This window comes from Adiantum capillus-veneris, chromosome 13, assembly GCF_014529385.1.
Source record: "Adiantum capillus-veneris isolate H3 chromosome 13, ASM1452938v2, whole genome shotgun sequence".
NCBI classification, from domain to species: Eukaryota; Viridiplantae; Streptophyta; class Polypodiopsida; order Polypodiales; family Pteridaceae; genus Adiantum; species Adiantum capillus-veneris.
The window spans coordinates 116,751,499-116,775,770 of record NC_140943.1 but is presented as its reverse complement, the minus strand read 5'-3'; the positions used below and the strand labels follow the sequence as shown (position 1 = coordinate 116,775,770).

At 45.0% G+C, this 24,272-nt stretch overlaps 1 protein-coding gene across 3 annotated transcripts in view; it reads left to right on the top strand.

Moving 5' to 3' along the window:
- Positions 1-24,272, top strand: part of TPR10 (ankyrin repeat family protein) — a 155,493-nt gene that overhangs the window by 20,692 nt on the left and 110,529 nt on the right. For all 3 annotated transcript variants that reach the window (XR_015190061.1, XR_015190062.1, XM_086527259.1), the window contains exon 2: positions 13,134-13,196. Coding sequence is in view for 1 of the 3 variants with exons in the window: in XM_086527259.1 (XP_086383385.1) it covers positions 13,134-13,196 (63 nt within the window). In the remaining 2 variants the exon portion in view is untranslated. The remainder of the gene's footprint in view (positions 1-13,133; positions 13,197-24,272) is intronic.

Here is a 24,272-nt window from a genome sequence, read left to right as displayed (position 1 = left end):
AGAAGTATATCTCTACCCCTTCATGGTGGTAGTAAATGCCGCGGTGACCCGTAAAAGGTGGACAGTGGCATTCAGTCATAACCTTTTCCGCAACGGCTGTGTAACGCACAACATAGTCTTTCTCATCAAGTAGCCTTCCCGAAGGGAGTATCCAGCTTCTGTCTCCCCATCCCGTATCCGTGTGAAAATATCTGCAAAATCTGTATCTGTGGCATACTGATCGACCATATCCTTGAAGCTCCTATGATGTATCGTGGAAATAGCCAGAACCAACGGCTTCCGAGACAAAGGATCTGCCACCACATTCTTCTGTCCCTGCACATGGACAATCTGGAAGTGAAACTGTGACAAGATGTTCGCCCACCGCATCTGCTTTTCCGAAAGCTGCTTCTATGGCAAGAAGTAGCGCAAACTCTAATGGTCTGTAAAGACAGTAAAATCTGCTCCGAGTAGGTAATGCCGCCACTGAGTAAGAGCATGGATAACCACCAAAAGCTCTTTCTCATAAATTTGTGTTGTCATCTCCGGCCTAGAGAACAATCGGCTCTCGTAAGCAATGACATGGCCTTCTTGCATCAAGACCGCACCCAGACTACGACCATAAGCATCACAAAATACTTCAAATGACTTCTGCAAGTCCGGCAAAGTCAAATCTGGTGCTGTAGTCAATTTCTCTTTCAATGTTTGAAAGGCAGTCACCTCTGTGGATCCCCACGAGAAAGGGACTCCCTTCTGTATCAAGATATGCAAAGGGAAAGCAACCTCTGCAAACTTTCAAATGAATCGTCTGTAGTACGAACACAATCCCAAGAAGCTTTCAACCTCATGGACATTCTTCAAATCGGGCCAATCACGGATAGTGTCTATCTTGGCCGGATCCATTTGCACTCCTGTTGCTGAGACAAAGTGTCCAAAACAAAATGTATCTCTGAAGCATATGATCTCTGTGTTCTGCTTCATTCTTGGAGAAAACAATGATATCATCGAAGAAAGTGCCAACAAATAGCTTGTACTCTTGAAAAATCCTGTCCATCATCCGGTTAAATGTCGCAGGAGCATTGGTTAAGCCAAAAGGCATCACCAAAAACTCTAATAACCCAAAAGTCGTCCGAAAGGCTGTCTTGTAGACGTCTCCCGGCGCGATTCACATCTGATGATATCCACTCTTCAAGTCAATCTTGCTAAAGCACGACGATCCTTGTAACCTGTCGAGTATATCATCGATCCTAGGAATCGGAAATGTGTTCTTGATGGTGATTTTGTTGAGAGCGCTATAATCGATGCACATTCTCCAAGATTCGTCTTTCTTCAAATCCAACAACAATGGAGAGCAATACGATGAAGTACTATGCTGGACAAGACCCTTTTCAAAGAGGTCTTTCATTGGGTTCATAATCTTTTCATTCTGTACTCGGCTCACACGGTAAGGTGGCCGGTTTGGTGGCGTGCTTCCAGGTATCAGATCAATGGTTTGATCTTTAGGCCCTCTGAAAAGCAATCGGCATGAGTGTGGAGAAAAATCTTGGCGTTCTTTTGATCAGGTCAAAACATATTCAACCTTTATCCATCGTTCAGTTCTCTCCCAAAAGAATGAGTAAGAAACTGAAGTTCATCAAGTACAATCTCTAAGCCCTTCATTTATCAAAGTCGCTTTCTCGGCTCTGTAGTCAACCACGGCGTAGTTCTTGTGGTAGCTGTAACAAACTGCTGACGTGTCAAAGCCTAAAGAATGGAGGCAACTTACAGATGATGTGGCTGCCCGAGAGTAGAAACCCTAACCCTAATTTCTGCCAGAAACCCTAACTGTTGAAACCCTAATTCTGGAAACCCTAACCCTAAAACCTGCAAACCCTAATTCTAGAAACCCTAAGAAGAACAAGCAACAGAAGAAGAAGTCCTACCAACTTATAGGGACCCCGTCCGATGGGGCCCCAAGTGACATAAAGGCATTAAAAATAAAGCAGAACACACTCAAAAGACTTTGCACATCAAAATATGATGATGTGGCACTTGTACGGACGTCCCGGAATTTGCGGCGGATTTTTAGGGAAATCCCGAAATTTTAGGAAGGTGATTTTTTGGGGTCAGCTTTTTATATTTGATGCTTTTAGGCTTTGGGCCTTTAAATATGAGCCTTGGGAGCCCTCTCTGGCACTTTTTAGCGCGCAGATTGCAGAGCAGGTGCTCCTCGGCTGTTGTACTTTGTGAATCGACAGGAATATAAAGAAATACCGAAAGGGGCGCCAAGGTTTGGGGCCAATACTCTCTGGGTGGAATTCCGCCACTCCGTGTCGCGTGTCGTCTCTCTCTCTCTCTCAGTTTAGTTGTTATTGAAGTGCTAAAAGTTTGTTCAGTTTGTTCTTTTCTATTGGCACGTGGTGCCCGCCTTGTGACAGTGGTATCAGAGCATCAGGCGTGTGCTTTTCTGAAAGCATACCGGTCCTACAAAAGAGCAGACAGAGCTATTGGAATTGAATTATATTTGAGGTATCAGCCACTCCCACCCTTACTTCATCGCGCATCGGGCACGCTCCCATCTTCACCGCTCATGTCTTACATGGCATAAGCCAATTAAGATCCCTTGCAAGAGAAGGTTCCAGATTTGTTTCAAGTCGCTGTTTTTCTCAGAAGCAGTGCCATGCAGATGTTGATGTCTACAGCTACCAAGCAGCATACTCCAAGTACTTGGCAAGCTTTCAAGAAAATTTTTGCCCGAAGTTATATGGTTTCTGATATCTTCCTTCGGAGTGCAACTTCTGGCAGAGTGGGGTATCCTGAAATGCTTGCCATGGAAACCCTAGCAGATCATAACTTGAAATTTCTCAACATCTCTCAGTAGATGTCTCTTCACAAGCAGATGACCTTGGAGATTCGGTGCGATTGCTATCTTGGGACTACCATCGCCGCCAAAGAAACACTGTCTGTCCAAGAGCTGATGGACCATGCTGTGCTCGGCTATGGCCTTACGGAATGAACCTAACCCTAATTTTTGGTGCAGGTTCCAGGATGGAAAGTCCGTCGACTTTTCGAGCTCAACTGATGTCAAGATTGCGTTTTTAAGTTTGAAATCTGTTTGAGAACTTGTTTGGTGATCCTGTTTGAAATTTGTTTGAAATGGATGGTATCTGTTTTGAACCTGTCTTGGTGCCGATTTGAATTGTTTGACTCTCGTTTTAATACTGGTTTCAATGATTGGTGATTTTACTCCCGAGTGGAGTAGTGAGAAATTATGTTTGAGAATGCTTGTTCATACTCATGGCCCGGACCCTTGTGGTTATTTGCGAGGGGAGTATTGAATGATTAAAAAGTGTTGTTGTTACTCATGGCCCGGACCCTTGTGGTTATTTACGGGGGGAGTATTGTTGTTGTTACTCATGGCCCGGACCTGGATGGTTATGCGGGAGGAGTGTTAAGAAGTTTGAGCAGTGGTTACTCTCAGCACCTCCAAACGACGTAGGCTGCGGTTTGGGGGGGCGTTTGGTTGTAAAAGGCCTCTATATCTCATGGCCCGGACCTTTTTAGGTTATTTGCGGGAGGAGTGATGAGGGAGTCGTTGAACAGCTCATGGCCCGGACCTGGATGGTTATTTGCGGGGGGAGTGTTCATCGGCGGCTTTATGTTTCTATGTCTTGTAACATGCATATGTGAGCATTTGTGTTGCATTGTGATGTGCCAACCATTGAATATTCCTAATTGGATGAGATTGCTTGGGTATGTAATTTTAGTGCATCAAGACACCCGAGGAAGATCAATACGGTCTGGGTGTGATGGCTAATTTTACTACGCCGGAATATCAAGAGTTCCGATTTGGACGAATGGAGAAGCTAACTCCTTGATCAAAACAGCCGATAGGAGCAGCTAACTCCTTGATCAAAAGAGTTGAAAGGAGAAGCTAACTCCTTATTAAAAGAGCAAACTGATTGTCCCTCGGAATGTCCCTCGGAATGACCCTTGGAAATTTTTGAGCTAAGTTGAGTTGTTTTGCAGATATGCTGTAATCGCGGACGATTACTCTCTTTCAAGAAGGGGAGATGTAACAAACTGCTGACGTGTCAAAGCCTAAAGAATGGAGGCAACTTACAGATGATGTGGCTGCCCGAGAGCAGAAACCCTAACCCTAATTTCTGCCAGAAACCCTAACTGTTGAAACCCTAATTCTGGAAACCCTAACCCTAAAACCTGCAAACCCTAATTCTAGAAACCCTAAGAAGAACAAGCAACAGAAGAAGAAGTCCTACCAACTTATAGGGACCCCGTCCGATGGGGCCCCAAGTGACATAAAGGCATTAAAAATAAAGCAGAACACACTCAAAAGACTTTGCACATCAAAATATGATGATGTGGCACTTGTACGGACGTCCCGGAATTTGCGGCGGATTTTTAGGGAAATCCCGAAATTTTAGGAAGGTGATTTTTTGGGGTCAGCTTTTCATATTTGATGCTTTTAGGCTTTGGGCCTTTAAATATGAGCCTTGGGAGCCCTCTCTGGCACTTTTTAGCGCGCAGATTGCAGAGCAGGTGCTCCTCGGCTGTTGTACTTTGTGAATCGACTGGAATATAAAGAAATACCGAAAGGGGCGCCAAGGTTTGGGGCCAATACTCTCTGGGGTGGAATTCCGCCACTCCGTGTCGCGTGTCGTCTCTCTCTCTCTCTCTCAGTTCAGTTGTTATTGAAGTGCTAAAAGTTTGTTCAGTTTGTTCTTTTCTATTGGCACGTGGTGCCCGCCTTGTGATAGTAGCAAGGGATCCTGAGTAGAACGTCACTTGCGTGCCTTGAACACCCCTGTCATTGCAAACGAAGTTTGCCAATGCTCGGTGTAATGGCAACATCCCATCCGGGTGCCAGTCAAACTACCTCCGCAAGTGGCGTCAGTCTATCGGGCGTAATTTCCAAATCGAGCCGCCTATTCCCAGTGAAAAGAAATTGGCCTTGGCTCCTTCAAAAGAGCTTCCTGATCCTTCACTTTGCCCCAAAAGCGGCAAAGTTTGTACTTTCATTCATTAGATTCAGTGCAGGTCCCACGCCATGTGGTACCAGTTCTGCTTTTCTATTTGCCTTTTCTGCCACGTTCCTCAGCTGCTCTCGAACTCTCAAGCCTATCGTCGTCTTTATCATTCTGTTCTTTCTGTGCCTTTTTAGGGCACTTCGCGGAGATATGTTGTCACGTGACGCATCCAACTCTATGTGTCCGTGGACAAGCTACATCACGACAAGGGTTCAGTCAGTCCAGTCAGTCTAGATTAGAAGTGATCTGGCACTTTTGTGAGTCTATTTGTAGACCGTGCATGCCCAGTCACTTAGTGTAGCTGTATATTCTCTGGTTGCACACAACATGATCATCGGTATTCCCATCAAAATCCATCAGATTCCATCGGGGGAAATTTTCAGTGCATTTAGTCTATTTTTCCTATTTTTGACATTTTTCACTTATTAATTTAAGTGACTTACTTTCCAACAAAAGTAGGTAGGGCAATTTGGGTAAGAAAATATATAAGCAAACCCAAGTTAGCACTCAATGGCAGAAGAGGCAGCAGGAACTTCCCGCTCAACAGGCATCTTCTCAGCAAGAACCCCGCAGCACCCACAAGCACTTGGAGGTTTCAGCTTTGCCATCATCGCCAACATCAAGCCTAGCGTTTTGGACATCGTCAGCACCTCCCCCCAAGCTGGCGTTTTTCAGCTCTGCTATCATTGCCACAGTCCCAGCCAGCCAGTGTTTTTACTAACGCTACCAGATCTGCCAGCGTTTTCATTTTCAGCCTTAAATGAAGCATTTGCAGCAGCGTTTTCAGCATTCCATACAGCAGTAGATTCAGCCCTAGAGACTCGCAAGAGGTCGCCATTTTCAGCCTTCAAAAACGCAGCCAAAACAGCGTTTTTCAGCCACCGAAAACAGTCCCCGATTTTCAGCCATAGCGTTTTTATGGACAGCAGATAGAAGACCGCAAATTTCAGCCTTTGAGTCGTGGTCGTCATCCCCGTCGTCGTCACCGGCATAGTCCCAAGTTGCATCAGTCCATGCATACCATTTGTACCAGATTGTGCAATCATAAGTAGACCACTCTCGCCGACGAGAGTGGGGCCTTTGGAGGAGGGTTTTACAACGTCTCTGGTGTCGTATCTCTCTTCTCTCTCTATCTCTCAGTCTCATACACTTGCACGCACAGTGTCCATTCATTTTGTTTGTGATCATAGCACTTTCCATTAAGAACGGAAGGCTCTCCCTTCCATAAGAACTAAAAGGAACCTTGAGCACAATTCGGAGCACTCATCTTGAGCAAAGCGCAAACATTCATTCCGCTGCACCTAACATTGGTATCAGAGCTTTGGCAGTGTTCTGTATCACTCAAGGAAAGAACCACAAGAACCACATAAATTTTATTTGTTTTTGCTTGTTGAGGTCGCACGAACCCAAGTTCACTTGGGCGTGTCGATTCCTAATCGTGTTTTTGAAGAGTGACAGGAATCCCAGGAAAGAAGGGCTTGTCCAGCCTCCCCTTGTGTCTCTTTTCACTCATTGAGAGCGGACCGTGCACCTAGCGGCCGGCCAATCGACGTGAGGTGGGAAAAAGCAACCTTGGCGCAAGGCCGCCAAGGGGTGCGCCCGCGGAAAGGAGTAGAACTCGGGTGAAGAGAAGATCCTTCTCAAACACAGATTGCAAGCGAAAGAAAACCTCAAGAACCTCAAGAACCGAAGAACCAAGACCCCCAAGAACCCAAGTTCCTCGTGAACTTAAGAACCCAAGACCCCCAAGAACCCAAGTTCCTCGTGAACTTAAGAACCCAGGACCCCAAGAACCACAAGTTTCTCGACGTCTACCTTCCGGTGTCTTTCTTCAAGTTGATTCCCTCAAAGGACCTATGCGAGTGATATACCATTGGAGTGCCATCACCTCTACTGGAATATTGTGTGTCTAAACAAGTATCGACAGTGCAAGAGTTTATGGACCATGCCGTGGTTGCCACAAGCTTATGAAAGGGAAACTTGAGTTTACTATAGAACAAACTCCAGCAAGCAATCAACATTCTCGGCAACAACGAACAAATCCATGGGAATCTCGTGAAAGTCAACCTCAAAGGCCCTTGTTTGACACATCGTCAACGAGAAATCCTGGTACAAGAGGGCCAATGCTTTGAATGTCCTCAAACAGGGCATACTTTCAATTCATGTCCTCAAAGAGCCTTGACGGCTTCAGAGCAACCTCCCGCTCCAACAACAAATAGATCACGAGGGCCACCTTTGGCTAAGAGAGCAAGGTCTGCCATTGGACTTGTACCTGATATTTATGGCATTAATCTTGAAATTTCAAATGAATTGTGTAGAGCTTATAGCAAAATCAGCGGCTTGAAGGCCTTGATCTTCTTTGACCCAAGAGCTACTGAGAATTTCATCCATCCCTATTCTTCAAGCAAATGGATTTTGACTATGATTCACAGGGTGGCGAACTTGAGGCCGAGCTAGCCATGGGGCAAACTAAGAAAGTGATACTGCTCATTGGTGCGCTTCCGGTGACTATCCAGGGATACCAAGGAAAAGCCGATTTCCACATCATGAAGTTGGGCAATTGCGACGCTCTCTTGGGCATGCCTTGGCACGACAAGAATGACGCGACACTCTAGATCCAGAACCATATGACCACCTTGATGCGGAAGGACAAGCCAATTGTCCTCAAAGTTCGATTGTCCGAACAAAACCCTAAGGAATTTTCTAATTGCTTTGTATCTAGATACTTTTTGAACTTAGTTTGAGAAAGTACTGTTTGAAATGAATTGTATTTGTTTTAAACCTGTCTTGGTGCCGATTTGAGAATTGCTCGACTCTGGTTTTAGTACTGGTTTTAATGATTTGTGATTAACTCTCGGGAGGAGAAGAGAAGAATTGATATTTGATAATGTCTGAAACCTTGGAACGACGCAGACCGGGTGTTTGGGGAGCGTTAGTTGTATGCTTGAAACCTCCAAGCGACGCAGGCTGCGGTTTGGGGAGCATTTGGTTATATCAGTCCTCTAAGCTAGATCAGGTAGGCCAGGTTGTGAAAGTGGAGATGGACGAGATGGATCTTTTGGTAAGGTGAGACCAAGAGCTGCTCTTTGTGCTCGAGTGAGGACTCCAGCAAACTCCTCCACTTATGTGGCCTAACCATATGAGTAGCAGATGACACCTGAGGGATAGTGTTCACTTCGATCAGGTTGACCTTGGGAACTATGAATTCTTGTTGGTTTAGGTTCAGGTTCAGGTTTGAAGATGTAGATGCTCGTTGCTTTGGACAATCTTTGATGTAACGATCTTTAGCCTCGGGGCAATGGCGACAAGGCGGAGACCCTTTAGGAAGAGGACATTTACTTTGGTAATGTCCATACTCTCCACACCTGTAACATAGGATGGGGCAATTGACTGGATGGGGTGGTGGACGAGGTGGTCTCTGCTCTTGCTGCTTAGGGTTGGCAGCTGAGGTGTAGAAGCTCAAAGGACCTGAGGGGGCACTAGCATGATAAAAATTTTGCGATGGGAAGGAGTGTTGCATACCTTGGAACACTGGCATAGAAGGGGTTGTCATCAAGGGTGGCATTTGGGTTTGTTGACCATAAGCAGAAACCATATGAAATGCAGGAGCTAAGCCTTGTTGAAGCGTTGGAGTGAGACTCTTTTGTAATTGTCTGAGTCCCTTCAGATAGTAGCATTCTTTGTCATCATGCCCTAACTTCTCACAGAAGTGACAGTAAGCTCGGAGTGGACATTCCTGCGGAGGATTCCCGGGAGAGCAACAGGAGGTACACCAAACCATAGTTTTAGTCTCCTGATGAGCTTTGAGCTCCTCGAGCTTGCGCTTGAGATTGTCCAAAGCTTCTTGCTGTGGAAGCTTCTCCTGCCGAAGAGAGAATGATCTCTTCTGACTTCCTCACTTCTACAAGATGATTACGATGCAAAAAGCTTAGTCTAACCACACCTCTTCTTAGAGGCCCTTCACACTACAGATTGTTGAGTCTGGCTTTCCCCTCATCTTGGATTACCCTACCTACTGATAGGACACCATTCGGTGGTGGTCCGTGCGGTCTCTCGCTGATTGCTGCAGCTTACGGTAGCTTCTATAATGCACACTGTTTAGTCTGGCTTTCCTTGTTTCAGAGGACGTTTACGGCGCATATTGCTACATCTGGCCTTCCTGGAGTTTTACACAGCTTAGCCACCTGGCCACACTGGGCTACAGGTTCATGCATTGACACGCTTTTGGTCATTCTCCATTTTCTCCATACTTTTTGACTACAAACACCACAAATCCTATTGGGCAAGACACTTCCAGGTCTATTGGCACCTTTTTTACGACAAGGAGTTGTTTTCACACTCAGTTCGGGACCTTCACGTAGTACCTTCACACTGCATTAGCGGAGTACAACAGTTTGCTACATTGCTCATGACGGCACTTTACCATGGAGATCTCTTGGCGGTCGAGACACCCCAGACTGTTGCTACACTTGCAAAGTTCGCAGGAGTGTTGTCCTTCAGTGGATATGGCAGCAGACATCTTCATCATTTGCCTCACATCTTCGGCTTCACGCGGTTTGTTCAGCATCCGGTGCTAAGAGGGGGTGTTAGATTTACACCACTCTGCTGCTTCACACAGGTCTAGGGCACTTTCTTGTACGACTAGTGTCTCCGGGTTGGCCACCCATAGCATAGGTTGTACCTTGTCCGGCCGCCCGAGTTTGGGGCCGGCCGTCCACTTGAGTTGGGCGCCCACCTTGGGCACTCATATATATGGGGCCAGGGGGGTACACATTTCATTATCATCTGATCATTGTATTGAGGGTCTCATGCTCTGGTAGTCAGTGGGGGGCTGATCGCCCCCTCTTCCCCACATCTATCGTTTGTGCTCTCTCTCTCTCTCTCTCTCTCTCTCTCTCTCTCTCTCCCGCACACGGGCACTCTCACAAATTATAGCAAGCATATGTGTGTGCGTTTTGCGTGTTTCTCCTTTGTGTTTATTGCAGGAATGACTAAGTACGAAGATGACGAATTAGTGAAAGATAGACTCTCTTAATTGAGAGCTTCCGGGAAGGTTTCTGAAGATAGACTCTTGCTTGGGAGAGCTTCCAAAATCTCCCAAGAGGGGAAAAATCCCCTTAGCAGTTAGAGAGTAGTTCTTTCTCTTTCTCAGTCAGAAGCAACAAAACAAGAAGAAAGAATAGAGGACGGGCGTTAGCCCCGTTCTTGTGCTTGTAAAGATTCTCCCTTAGTAATAAAGATGATCTCTTTATGGGGGGGAGGACCCCAATGATGTGTCAAGCTTTCTCTCTCCCCCCCCAATTCTCTGGAGTATTTGAATTGCATTTAAAAGTCAGTTTACGCTTTCGTCTTTTGTGTCAGATTTAATATTGGCAACTTTGTGAGCCTATTCATAGGACTTGCATGTCACGTGCACATCTAACCCTTTGCACATGTGGACAAGCTATAACACCTACTTCTAGGGTTTAGGATAGCCTAGGAAGTGCTCTGGCGCACCCTTGTGAGCGTGTGCGCAGGACGTGCATGTCTAGGCACTTTAGGTTAGTTGCATACTCTCTGATTAGACAAGAGCACAACCTGTGTCTACTAGGTGTAGGCATTGGGGAGTGTTCCCATTAGTATCAAGTCTAGGTTCAGCTGCATGCGACGCACGTCTCATTAATAGTTTATCAACTTATTAATAGGTGACATTTTAAGCATAAATCGTCAAAATCGTGGGGGCTCAGTTGGAGGACTGCTCGACCCAACATTAGAAGGCTATATAAGTGACCCTGGGGGTCACCTCTCAAGCAAGTTAGCACCTCCAGTACCTTTAGCACCTGCAGTACCTTGTTTTCAGCCCCAGCACCTGGCGTTTCCAGTCAAGCATCCCAGCCCAAAACAGCCAGCATTTTCCAGCCTCCTCGCCAGCGACATCAGCCTACTTTCGCCAGCGTTTTCAGCCATGCCCAGCGAGCGTTCGTCAACATCAGCACCATCGTTTTCAGCCACATAGAATTCAACCTTCATCGCGAGACAATTCCAGAATTCAGCCCGGATTTATTAGCATTTGCAGAAGTCAGCCCTGAACCATTAGCGTTTTCAGTTTTCAGCCTATAGCCTCGTAGTACCAAGCACTATAGCAAGTACCCATCAAGCATCTTAGCATCTAGGACCATTGTATCAACATTTGTGCAATCTAAAGCAAATACCTCTCTAGCGATAGAGAGGGGGGCCCTTGGAGGGGGGTTTGGGACCCCATCTGCTGTTAGTCTTCTCTCTCTCTCTCTCTCTCTCTCTCTCTCTCTCGCTCTCTCTCGCAGCACTTTCACACACAATATCATTCTCTCTCTCTCTCTCTCTCTCTCTCTCTCTCTCTCTCTCTCTCTAGTCTATTGCACAACTCTGATGAAGTAAAAGGAAGTCTCTTAATCATAAAAAGAACCTTGAGTACGCACTGAGCGCTAATCCTAAGCGCACACCATCAATCACTTGTGCTGCACATAACATTGCATGCGCGGACAAGTCCATTAGACTTTTTCAAGTTTTGGAACCGTCTTGCATAAATGAGTTGTACACGTTTTGACGCATGTTATTACACTTCAATGGGGATCTTGCAATACGAGCAGGTAGATTTAGGATAGAGGAATGTGTCAGTCAAATTCTTGCAATGATCGGATTTGTGAGTTAGGAGATGTGCGACAGTTTCACGGAGAAACTTTTCATCCTTATTGCTAATTGACTTTTACTAGATTTATAAGTCATGTCAAACTCACTTGCTTGAAATAAGATCAAGAAAATACATAATGATAACCAAGGAATAAAAAGGAACCACACCCATCTAGCCTTTGGGCATAAGTTTTGGGTGGCCGTGCAGGCTGCAAGTCTAGCACTCCTAGCATTTTGTAGATCTTCGCCCTTTATCCTGTCAGCGTTTTTTGCAAGTTGATTGCCCTCTCTCTAGCATTTTTGGAGTGGGATCGCCTCTGTTGCAAAGCCAGCAATTCAACTCTAGTATTTCTAGTTTTTGCAGCTTCCTTCACATCTCTGGCAGCCCATTGCTCTCCTCCTCTAGCACTCCATTGCTTGGGTCCAGAGCTCCATTTGCCGCACATCAATTGCGGCATTATCCACACCGCATTTTTCGCACAGATCTGTTGCATTTCTGCATCCCAGATGGAGAAATCCCAGATCTGCTGTAAAAGTTGCAAGGGGTGGAGGTGGGGGAGGGAAGGGATGAGATGGTAAGGAAAAGAAATCTGTATTCATGGTGAAGGGTAGGGGCAGCCTTCAGGGTCGGGCATTGGGTGAGATGGGATGACGGTGGTTGGTGATTGTCGTTGGGTAGAGGCTGTCGCTATAGGGGGATGAGATGTTTGTTTAGCAGAAACCTGGCATGTAGTATGTGAAGTAGGTTGGGTCTGTGCTGGAGGGCCAATGGTGTGCTGGTGTCGACGAAAGGTATGTGGTTGTGAAGTAGGTTGGGCTTGCGCCGGAGGGCCAATGGTGCGCTGGTGTCGACGGAAGGTATGGCATCGTGGAGCATGCTTCCAACCATCAATAGTGCCTTGAGGGGGTGGGATGGGGGCACATGGGGAGGCTGATTGCGCTTAGGCAGCCAAGTGGCCAAAAGTGTAGCATCCGAGACACTGAGTCGGTTAGTCTTAACCACCATCCTTTGAGAGTACTCAGATGTGCCACTCTAGGTTCTACTACCGTCTGACTTTCTGACTCTTCTTTCACATTGTTTGAAGGCCCTATTTGCGATCTTGTTTAATCAGACAGCTTTGAGTAGAAGTAATGTGTTTTTTGTGAGCAATTTCTTAATCACCTTCTTAATCAAATGGGAGAACTATTTGCGTCGTAAAACTGCTTATAATGGGAAAATAACCTCCTTTGCATGAAGTATCCTCCAGATGTAATTGAATAGCTGTGAGATTGTTGTTATTTTATTCCTTCCATAGATTTGTTGTATTTTAAGTTGCTGAAAGGACAAGGTTGGGAGTTTGGTTGTACAACTTAATGTGCAGATTTTGCAATGGATATTGTGTTCTCATCTTTTAGAAATTTGAAATGAACCAGTGCTGTCCATGTCTCATGTAAGGACTGATGGCCTAGAACTCACTTTCTGTTTATTTTGGTGCGCAGCTCGTGACAAGGTGAGTAGACTGTTGGTTGCAGCACGGGATGAGGATCCAAGAGGCTTGAAAGGTATGCGTATTCTTGTTTCTTTCCAGACTTATTGTTAGAAGTTTTTGAAGGAGCAGAGCTCAGCTGTAACATGGGTGGTTTACAACATGAACGCCATTTGGGTTCGGTTATTAATCTTTAACTTCACTTGTACCTCTTATTTGAGATAGTTGATTTGCGGAAGCAAGTTCCAATTTAGGACAGTTTCATGTAACTACACAGCAATACATTGAATAATGTGAGGATGTGGTAACTTGTGCCTAGTTTCACCCAATAACAGTTCAAGACTTTAAGTAATGACAAAACAATCCATCTAATAATGTAAGGATGTGGTAACTTGTTATCAGTTTATGAACAAAAAGGTTGGGATTGTCGTACTCCATCTTTGGTGGTCACATTATGTTGGGGTTTGGACATGTAGATTGAAATTTTTATCTGAGTTACGTCAAGTTAATATCGTGCGAATTCTTTCTATCTTTAGAGGTGTATATGCACACACCTTAATTGATTTTACTTGCGCGCGCACGTGTGTGTGTGTGTGTTGAAGAGTGTATATGGATACCTAGGCGTACATCCACATATCTATGGAAAGAGCTGTCAAAGGGCAGCAGAAGGAACAGTGACACGGGAGCACGGGAGAGAGAAGGGAGAAGAGGAGAAAGAAAAACATAAGGGGGAGGAGAGATGGCACAAACCCTGCAAGGGCAAACTTTACCCAAGAGACAGGGTGGTATGGTATGCAGTGTTTGGTACGTGATCAGAATGTAAAATATTTAGTACTGAGCTGAGTATTAAGGTACACATACAAATTCTTACCATCATATAAACCTCATTTTTAGAGCAGTTGAGGGTATTTGTGATATGTTGAGTGTTCAGACAAATACACAAAAGTGGCACCACATAAGAGGAACCTCTCTCTCGAGATCTAGGAGGAAAACCCAAGAGACAAACTCTGAGAACTCTTTAACATTCCCTCTGAGATCAATCCCGTGGATTTGGGGGCCACAGAGAGTGATGGGAGGAGTTTGACGAGTCCAGTTGCTAACAACAAAGAGGAATACAGCATCAAAACACCAACTTCGAAACTTGCAGAGCGCTAGGCAATCTTGTCCAGCAATGGCAAATATGTAGTTATGGGACCGGAAACCACCATCAGTGTCTTCCAGGTTGTAGAAGTGTGTCAATTGTACAAAGCATGGCATGTGATCAATAGCTATAGTTTGTATAAAGATAACTAGGAGATTGACTGCAGCTCCTTTGGGCACGAGTCGAACCAACGTGGTCCATATACCTACTGTCACACGAAAAGCAAGTGTCCTGTGACTGTGGTTCACAAGGATGAATAACCTTTGCTTCGTCTGCCACACCATCCTCCAAAGATTGGATAGGTCCTCCAGGCTCTCTGAAGTAAGTAGGAGCAACCGCTTGAGTCTGATGCTGATAATTGGCAAGAGTGCTATCCGAGGCTTCGCTAAATCCATCCCCTACCTCCATCTATACAAATAACAATAAGCCCTTTTGAAGCTAAGGGGACTGTATGCCAATGCTAGCCTGATCCGATGTCTCAAATTGAACCCTGTAGCATCCTCTCCCCAATGGAGAGACCATCATAATCCTGGGAATAGCTGGTGTGATTAAGGCAACTGTGAAAGAGTCTAGAAATTGGCTCGTTGATAGTCTTTCTCCGTCCACTTTGCACACCAAACAGCATGTAGCCATTGACTTGTGAAACCGAGACTATCTGCTGAGAGTCTAATCTTGACGGGTATTCTGATCCATCAGAATACCCAGAATGAAGGGCTCACTCACCTCAAATGAACAAAACCAATAGCAGCCCATTCACCACCACTGAGTGGCGGCTTACCAGAGTCTAGAACCTAAAGGCTCATCTCCAACACCGGATTTCCTTTATGAAGAACACAGAAGGACATAACACTGTGTGAAGAAACGAAAAAAAATTGGTGGGCATATCAATGGTGGCGGGTCACACCCGTGCTGGTAATCTCCCGCAGCTTGAGGAGGGGGTATGTGGCCGCTGGCGTGCAGCAACAAAGCCTCAAATCCTCATGGCTGAGGGAGCCAAGAAGAGAGAAGCAAAGAAGAGGAGAAGAAGGCAGACAAAGTTGCTTCTAGTTAGACATGTATACTGACATAAGGATCCACCATAGGATGCACCTCTACGGGCTTGCTTGTTAGGTGCAGCGGAATGATTGTTTGCGCTTTGCTCAAGATGAGTGCTCCGAACTGTGCTCAAGGTTCCTTTTAGTTCTTATGGAAGGGAGAGTCTTCCGTTCTTAATAGAAAGTGCTATGATCACAACAAAGTGAATGGACACTGTGCGTGCAAGTGTATGAGACTGAGAGATAGAGAGAGAAGAGAGATACGACACCAGAGATGTTGTAAAACCCTCCTCCGAAGGCTCCACTCTCGTCGGCGAGAGTGGTCTACTTATGATTGCACAATCTGGTACAAATGGTATGCATGAGACTGATGCAAGTCTAGGCTATGTCGACGATGACGACGGGGATGACGAAGTCGACGTAAGGGCTGAAATCTGCAATCTTTTATCTGCTGAAATTCGGGACTGTTTCGGTGGCTGAAAATGACTGTTTTGGCTGCGTTTTTATGGACTGAAAATGAGGTTCTTCTGCAACCAACTAGGGCTGAATCTGCTGCTGTGTTTAACTGCTGAAAACGCTGATGGTTCTGGAGTTTCTGTCGCTATGATGGTGCAAAACGCCAGGGCTGATCTGCAACCAAAAACGCTAGGGCTGAATTCTGGTGTTTCTATCGCCGGGATTTTGTAGATGCAAAAACGCTAGGCTGATCTGCTATGGTCTTGTCGCCGTGGCTCTGCAAATGCAAAACGCTGGCTGGTCTGCGGTGGTCTGACCCAAAAACGCTAGGCTGTTGCTTGGGAGCAAAAACGCTAGGTCACTTGGGGGGTTCTGCTGAGAAGGTGCCTATTGAGCATGTGCTCCTGCTACCTCCTCTGCCAGAAAGTGCTAACTTGGGTTTGCTTATATATTAACTTAGCAAAATTGCCCTACCTACTTTTGTTGGAAAGTCACTTAAAAATAATAAGTGAAAATACCAAAAATAGGGAAAATAGGCTAAATGCACTGGAAGATTCCCCTAACTGAATGTGATGGATTCTGAAGGGAATACTGATGATCATGCTGTGTGTAACCAGAGGATATGCATCTACACTCAGTGACTGGGCATGCACGGTCTACGAATAGACTCACAAAAGTGCCAGATCACTGCTAATCTAGACTTGATTGGACTGACTGAACCCTGATCATGCTGTAGCTTGTCCACGGACACATAGGGTTGGATGTGTCACGTGACATCCCCTCCTATTAGTGAGGTACTGGTACCGAATTGTATGGCTTTGAGGGAGATCGCCAATAGCATCCGGAATCCTGGAAGAGACTCTTCGCCGGCCCACTCTGATGTGTGGGTCGTGCGGTACTTGAACTTCATAAAGGTTTGCAACACTTGCTTCTTTGGGCCGCGCAGAAAGCAACACAAAGTCTTCTGAACCTCCTCCCTTGCTTCAACTTCGTCTAGAGACCTGCTTCTTTCGTCTTCAAGAATCTCCATGGCTGAAAATTCCTAAAACCATTTCCAACACTCACGAGCATGATGATTTGCATGATCAAAATGTGATTTCTCACAAGCATGATGAGTTGCATGAAGATGGTGTGATTGTTCACAAGGATGATGTGTTAGTAGATGCTTTTTCTAGCGAAGCTAACCTTGTTGTAGATTCGATCAATCACGAAGAACCGATCTTGGCTTTCGAGTCGAGGTCCAAAGAACCCCCACAAGACGATTCGATCATTCAGGAAGAACCGATCTTGGCTCTCGAGCCTTGGTCCAAAGAACCCTCACAGGAAGTATTATGTGTTCGCATGATTGATACGCACGCATTGTTCGAGTCTTTCATTCGTGACGGTTTCCTGTATTTTAGTCAGCATCGTTATGTGATCCTTTTTCCTAGGCATGACATATTGTATGTTGAGCACGTTTCTCTCATGGATGAGCACGAATATATGCCGATTGTTCATGAAAAGCTGAAAAGTTTGTATGTCAAGAAGTCACATTCCATGTCTCTTCCTTGGCATGACACATTCGTAGAAAGAGCACATGAAAGTATGAGCACCAAGCATGGGCATTTCCGTTGTGAATTGCCACAGTTGATTGATTTAGATCATAAGAGAAAGATTCGATCTCATTGTTTGCGTGTGTGTGGTGAACGGTTTGGCACTCCGTCTATTTGTACATCTACATTGCATGCACAGTCTTTTAGGACAACAAGATTTTTTCCACTCACTTTACATGGAATAGGTATGTTCATATCACATCTTGATCATGCAAATCATCATGCTTGTCATTGGCATCCAAATCATGATGCTTAGCAATTCATTCAAATCATCATGCTTATCTTTGTCATCCAAATCATCATGCAAATCATTCAATTCATCATGCTTCTCACAATCATGCAAATCCTGTGTATCATGCTTTGGAGAAGAAGAGACTGAGAGAGAGTCTTCGTTCCCCAAAATCTCTTGCATCTGTGCTTGAACTTGAGAATAGAGTCGCCAGAACTCTTTGTTTTGTCGGTCGCTCTGTTCTTGTATTGCTTTCAAGTCGTACTGACGCTGTATGGCTGCCATTCCTTCTTTGTAGTCACGATCAATGGATGCCCTTTGTTCTTCGTAGGCCTTTCTTTCTGCTTCCCTTTCTGCTTTTCTGCGTTCCATTTCTGCTTTTCTTTCTGCGTTTCGTGCTTCGCGTTCTAAATTCTGTTTTAGAAACAATTGCTCCAAAGCCTCCATAGGAGTAAGTGCAATCTTTGACGTAGATGTGGAAAGGGGAGGGTCGGAAAAACCTCCTGGTGGGGAAAATTCTTCTTCGCCTCTCTCATGCTCATCACTTCCAAGCGTAGTATCCATTCCGCTTCGAGTGATGACCATTTTGAAATCGTGGGTTCTTGTGGGTTCTTGTGGTTTTGGGTTCTTAAGTTCACGAGGAACTTGGGTTCTTGGGGGTCTTCGTTCTTGGGTTCTTGAGGTTCTTGAGGTTTTCTTTCGCTTGCAAAGCGCGTTTGAGAGGGATCTTCTCTTCACCCGAGTTCTACTCTTTTCCGCGGGGGCACCCCTTGGAGGCCTTGCGCTCACACCAAGGTTGCTTTTTCCCACCTCACGTCGATTGTCCGGCCGCTAAGTGCACGGTCCGCTCTCAATGAGTGAAAAGAGACACCAGGGGAGCCTGGACAAGCCCTTCTTTCTTGGGATTCCTGTCACTCTTCAACAAAACACGATTAGGAATTGCCCCAAGTGAACTTGGGTTCGTGTGACCTCAACAAGCAAAAAAAAATAAAATTTATGTGGTTCTTGTGGTTCTTTCCTTGAGTGATACAGAACACTGCCAAAGCTCTGATACCAATGTTAGGTGCAGCGGAATGATTGTTTGCGCTTTGCTCAAGATGAGTGTCCGAACTGTGCTCAAGGTTCCTTTTAGTTCTTATGGAAGGGAGAGACTTCCGTTCTTAATGGAAAGTGCTATGATCACAGCAAAGTGAATGGACTCTGTGCGTGCAAGTGTATGAGACTGAGAGATAGAGAGAGAAGAGAGATACGACACCAGAGACGTAAAACCCTCCTCCGAAGGCCCCACTCTCGTTGGCGAGAGTAGTCTACTTATGATTGCACAATCTGGTACAAATGGTATGTATGAGACTGATGCAAGTCTAGGCTATGTCGACGATGACGACGGGGATGACAAAGTCGACCTAAGGGCTGAAATCTGCAATCTTTTATTTGCTGAAATTCGGGACTGTTTCGGTGGCTGAAAATGACTGTTTTGGCTGCGTTTTTATGGGCTGAAAATGAGGTTCTTCTGCAACCAACTAGGGCTGAATCTGCTGCTGTGTTTAACTGCTGAAAACGCTGATGGTTCTGGAGTTTTCGTCGTGATGATGGTGCAAAACGCCAGGGCTGATCTGCAACCAAAAACGCTAGGGCTGAATTCTGGTGTTTTTGTCGCCGGGATTCTGCAGATGCAAAAACGCTAGGCTGATCTGTGGTGGTCTTGTCGCCGTGGCTCTGCAAATGCAAAACGCTGGCTGGTCTGCGGTGTTCTGACCCAAAAACGCTAGGCTATTGCTTGGGAGCAAAAACGCTAGGTCACTTCGGGGGTTCTGCTGAGAAGGTGCCTGTTGAGCAATAGCTCCTGTTGCCTCCTCTGCCAGAAAGTGCTAACTTGGGTTTGCTTATATATTAACTTAGCAAAATTGCCCTACCTACTTTTGTTGGAAAGTCACTTAAAAATAGTAAGTGAAAATACCAAAAATAGGGAAAATAGGCTAAATGCACTGGAAGATTCCCCTAATTGAATCTGATGGATTCTGAAGGGAATATTGATGATCATGCTATGTGCAACCAGAGGATATGCATCTACACTCAGTGACTGGGCATGCACGGTCTAGGAATAGACTCACAAAAGTGCCAGATCACTGCTAATCTAGACTTGATTGGACTGACTGAACCGTGATCATGCTGTAGCTTGTCCACGGACACATAGGGATGGATGTGTCACGTGACATTGCTCTTCTTCGGATAAGATATTATTTGCTTCTCTTGAACCCATTAAGGTTCTTGGGGATCTACTATGCCTTCATGCAATGCTGATAGAGAAGATGTTCCTCTTGTTGTGCTTACGACACAATATGAGGGTAGGTTTCCCTCTAGTGGATCAGAGAAGATCGTATATTTAGGAGATCTGAAAGAATTTTTTTGAAAACCGAGGAATAGACTTGGTCATTTATTGTATATTTTATGGGCTTATTTTGTGATCACACCTCTGTGGTGATCAGTTTTGTATTTTTTTGTTGAGGCTGTGCCCTTGAGGTGTTACATTAATAGAGGATTTTCTCTTTGGAAAAAAAGTGAGATGGCACAAGCCATGCAAAGCAAACTATGCTCAAGAAGCTTTCAACAGTTTCTGAACTACATGTTGCCACCTCTGTTGCGTTGGGTTTTTCCTTCTTTGGCACCAAAAAGTGCAAGGGCCTCCTCTCGACAACCTACATAGTCCTCTATTCCGATTGGGGGAGTTTTCAGGAGCATTGGGTCACCAGGAGGCGTGTTTTTCATGTTGCCTTCTCTAAATGTGTACTACATATTTTTATTTATTTTTATTTTTACTTTTTTTCCCCGGAACCTTTGAAAAGGTGCAAGTGGACATTGCATGGCCAGTGTGAAATGGCTGCGGCCGAACAAGTTTCTCACATCGGGAGTCTAGGTCAGTTAGTCTGGGACTGGTTGGGCCAGTTTGCATTGAATTCTGATGAGTATGGAAGCCTGTGTGGGCCAAATGGAATCTGTGCCATTCGGAAAGTCACTCACAACTTTATAAGTTGGTAGGAACTAGGGAATTAACTGAAAGGGGCAAACTTGACACTTGGCATAAGGAGAGCAACTTGCAAGACACCTTAGCAAGAAGAGGAGGTTGGGGGCTGATTTGAACTTCATAAGTTAACTTACAGTGTGTGTGTGAGTAGTGGGTGCAGGTTCACAGCTATAATGGAAAGCTTGCCTTCTCCTTTGTGCCACCTGGGTGTAATGGATGGACCCCATATGCTACCCTTATTATTCACATCCTGGACTTGCATTGCATCAGCCCAAGGATGGCGGATCTACAAATGAATTTTTCACTATTTCTGGAGTAAAAAATAGAAAGAAAGCTTTACAGTTCATGCGGTCGTTCTCTAATATTTATGCCCTAGAAAACTACATTGAAGAATCAAAGATCTCTCGAGCCGCCGCTTTTCTCAAATGGTGGAGTTCTATAGGTACCAAGCCGCACGCTGCAAGGACGTGGTAAGCTTTCAAGAATATTAGGAGTTACACGAAATTCTTATTTGAAGTGTAGCTTTTGGGAGAATGGGGTAACTTGAAAATGTTGGCTACGGAAACCATGGAAGACTAGAATCAAAAGCTCCTCGATATCTATCTTCCGATGGCTTTCTTCAAGTTGATAATCATAAGAGGACCAAAGCGAATGCTATACCATTGGATTGTCATCACTCTACAGGAATACTGTTTGTCCAAGCAATTTTCAACTATCCAAGAGCTTATGGACGAGCCTATTGGATAGCCACCAACTTATAGACCAGTTTCGACCATCCAAGAGCTTATGCTGGAGAATAAGAGGCCAAGTTAGCCATAAGGGAAACCAGTAAAATTGTACCACTTATTGGTGCTCTTCTCGTATACCATAGCAAGGCAGATTTTACATCATGAAGTTAGGGCATTGCGATGCTCTTTTGGGCATGCCTTGGCACGACAAGCACGATGCTACTATTTAAATCCGAAACCGAACCATCACTTTGGTGCCGAATAGAATGTCAATTATACTTCGAGTTCGACTGACCGAGACAACTTTCAGTTTGTTTTGTATTTAGATACTTTTTGCACTTGTAAAGAATTGGATTGGTCTAGTCATTGGACGATTACTCTTCTTGCAAGAGAGGGGTATGTCACAAGTTAGTGACGTGGTAGCCTCCAAAAAACAAGGGGAGGGTGGTTAGGGTTCTTAAACCTAACACTGACAAACTTGCAGAATATGACCGAGAGTCCTAAACCAGAAGCAAACCCTAAATTGTGTAAGTGCTGACGTGGCAAAGCCAGTACGGACCACCTTTTGTAGAATTGATGACGGGGCAGTTGCTTGCGTTTTGCAAAACCTTATGTTGAGGTAGCATTGTACGGACAGCCTCCGTTTTGTGAAGGCAATGCTACGTGCTAGCGTTTAGAGTCTAGACTCTAGTGCTTTTGTGCATGTAGCTTTTCATTGCTATGCTCTTGGGAGGCCAAGGGCCTTTAATAGGTACCTTCTAACCTGTTGAAGCAGTATAAAGAAATACCAAAAGGGGTACCAGGGTTTTGTGGCTAATGCACTTTGTGAGTGGAACTTTGCTATTACGTGTCTCTCGCGTGGATTTCGCTCTCTTCATGTGTGTGTGTGTGTGTTTTGAAGTGCTAAAAGTCTGTTCTAGTCTGCTCTTTTTAGTTGGAATGTGGTGCCCTCCCATTACACATGGCGTATTGAAATCAGTGTGTAGCCTTACCAAAGGGCGGTAAACTTTAGCTTTCACCTAATACTAAACCGTCTTTCCTTGCATTGTAAGACACAAAGTAACCTTACAAATAAACCTTTAACTGCAATTGCGAGGGCCTCTCTCCCCCATAGATTGGCTTGGGAGCACTGCGGAGAGAAGAGGACCCTCGGACATTGCAAGCATCAATAATAAAGAAATAGCGAAAGGGGCGTTAGACTTTGGGGCTAATCTCTTTGGGCGTGGAACTTCGTCGTGCTGTGTCGTCTCTCTCTCAATTTTGTTCAAGTCTGTTAAGCCCTTATTAGTTTCTCTCACATGTGTTGCATCATATTCTCGTCTTGGGGTGTCCAAGTCTATTACAACGAGACAGTGTATGTGTGAGGAGTAGGTGCACGTGATCACAGCTTTAATGGAAAGATTCCCTTCTCCCTCGTCTCATGTAATACGATGATTTGCTCTTCTGCATCTCTCTCTCCCCTTTGCACATATGGTAATGCCCCACTAGTTGGGCTTCACATAACCATGGCCTCAAAACACGGAAATCCGTATGTTGTGTCACGTCAACACTTCTGCCACAAATCACGAAAATTCCGTACAGTGCTGCCACGCCAGCAATTTGATGCTCTTTTTTAATTCCTAGTGTCCCCTCGGCCCCCATCGAACGGGACCCCATAAGTTGGAAAAACTTATAATTTTGAGTTTGTCAGTTTTACTAGGGTTTGTCCAGTTGGACATGCCATGTCATCAGTTTGTGACATACCTCGCTCTTGAAAGAATTGTCGATTATGTCTACAAAACCGACATAATCTAGAAACTAGTTCATTAGACACTGACTCTAAGTATTGACGCACTAGACAACACATATTCAGCACTTGCACAAAGACGAGAGTCACTAAACATTCAAAACTCATTCACATCACTATTCGCGTCGAGATCTTGGATGGCAATCATGATTTATTGTAACGTATTTAGCAATCACATCTAGACCTCATTGATCTCTCGCGGATGTCTTGATTGACTAAATCTTGTTACTATCATGTCCACCTCATCTCTCAGGAGAATAAGACACAAATACTATTTCCTCTTTCAAACATGCACTCAAACACAACTCACATGAGAGAGCACATATAACAATTGATTTCAAGAATTTCCATTTTGAAGTACTTTTTTCATAAAGTCATACAACAAAATTTTGTCAGCCCATCTGTATCCCTGAAATCACAAAGGAAGTCAATGACTTTACTCCATCTAGGTAATTTGTGACAAAGGAGCGGAGTGACTCCCCTCGTGTGCAGTCCTGGCTACATCCACTGATCATCGCGAACTCTCGGAATAGTTGAAGCTAGACCAAAAGCCTCAGGGTAAAGTTCCAAAATCTGAGGAGTATCTTCTAGGTCTCCTCCTCCATCCACTTCGCATTCAATTCAAGATAGTTCTTGAACTTAACTAAGAACCACCTTATCACTTTGCCTTTCTTTTTTCTTTTCTTGTGAGCTAGTATCTGTTCTAAAACGGGAATCTCCCCGGTCTCTTCCACTTTAGGTTGCTCCTCATGCTCCCTATTGACTCACACCTCACCTTTGAAAGATTTCAACAGACTCACATGAAATGCATTATGAATCTTCCAAGTATCTAGCAACTTCAATATGAAGGATACACCGTTGATCTTTTCTTGAATCTGGAAAAGGTCATGGTATCGCATACTCAACTTTGGAAAATCCGCTCCTTGCCCTTTTGTTTCCGTAGGCGGGCCTTCTCAAACCGTAAAAGCACCCAATCATTCTCCTTCAACTGCAAGTCACGTTGATGCTTGTCTGCTACCTTCTTATGCCGTGCTTGGGACTTCTCAAGAGCCTCGCGCACCTTGGCAAAAGCTGTGTCCAGATCCTGCGTGTAATGATCTGCTTCAAAAATCTCGTCTTTGGTGCTTAGAAAAGGTGGAACCTTCTTAGCCTCGATTACCTCAA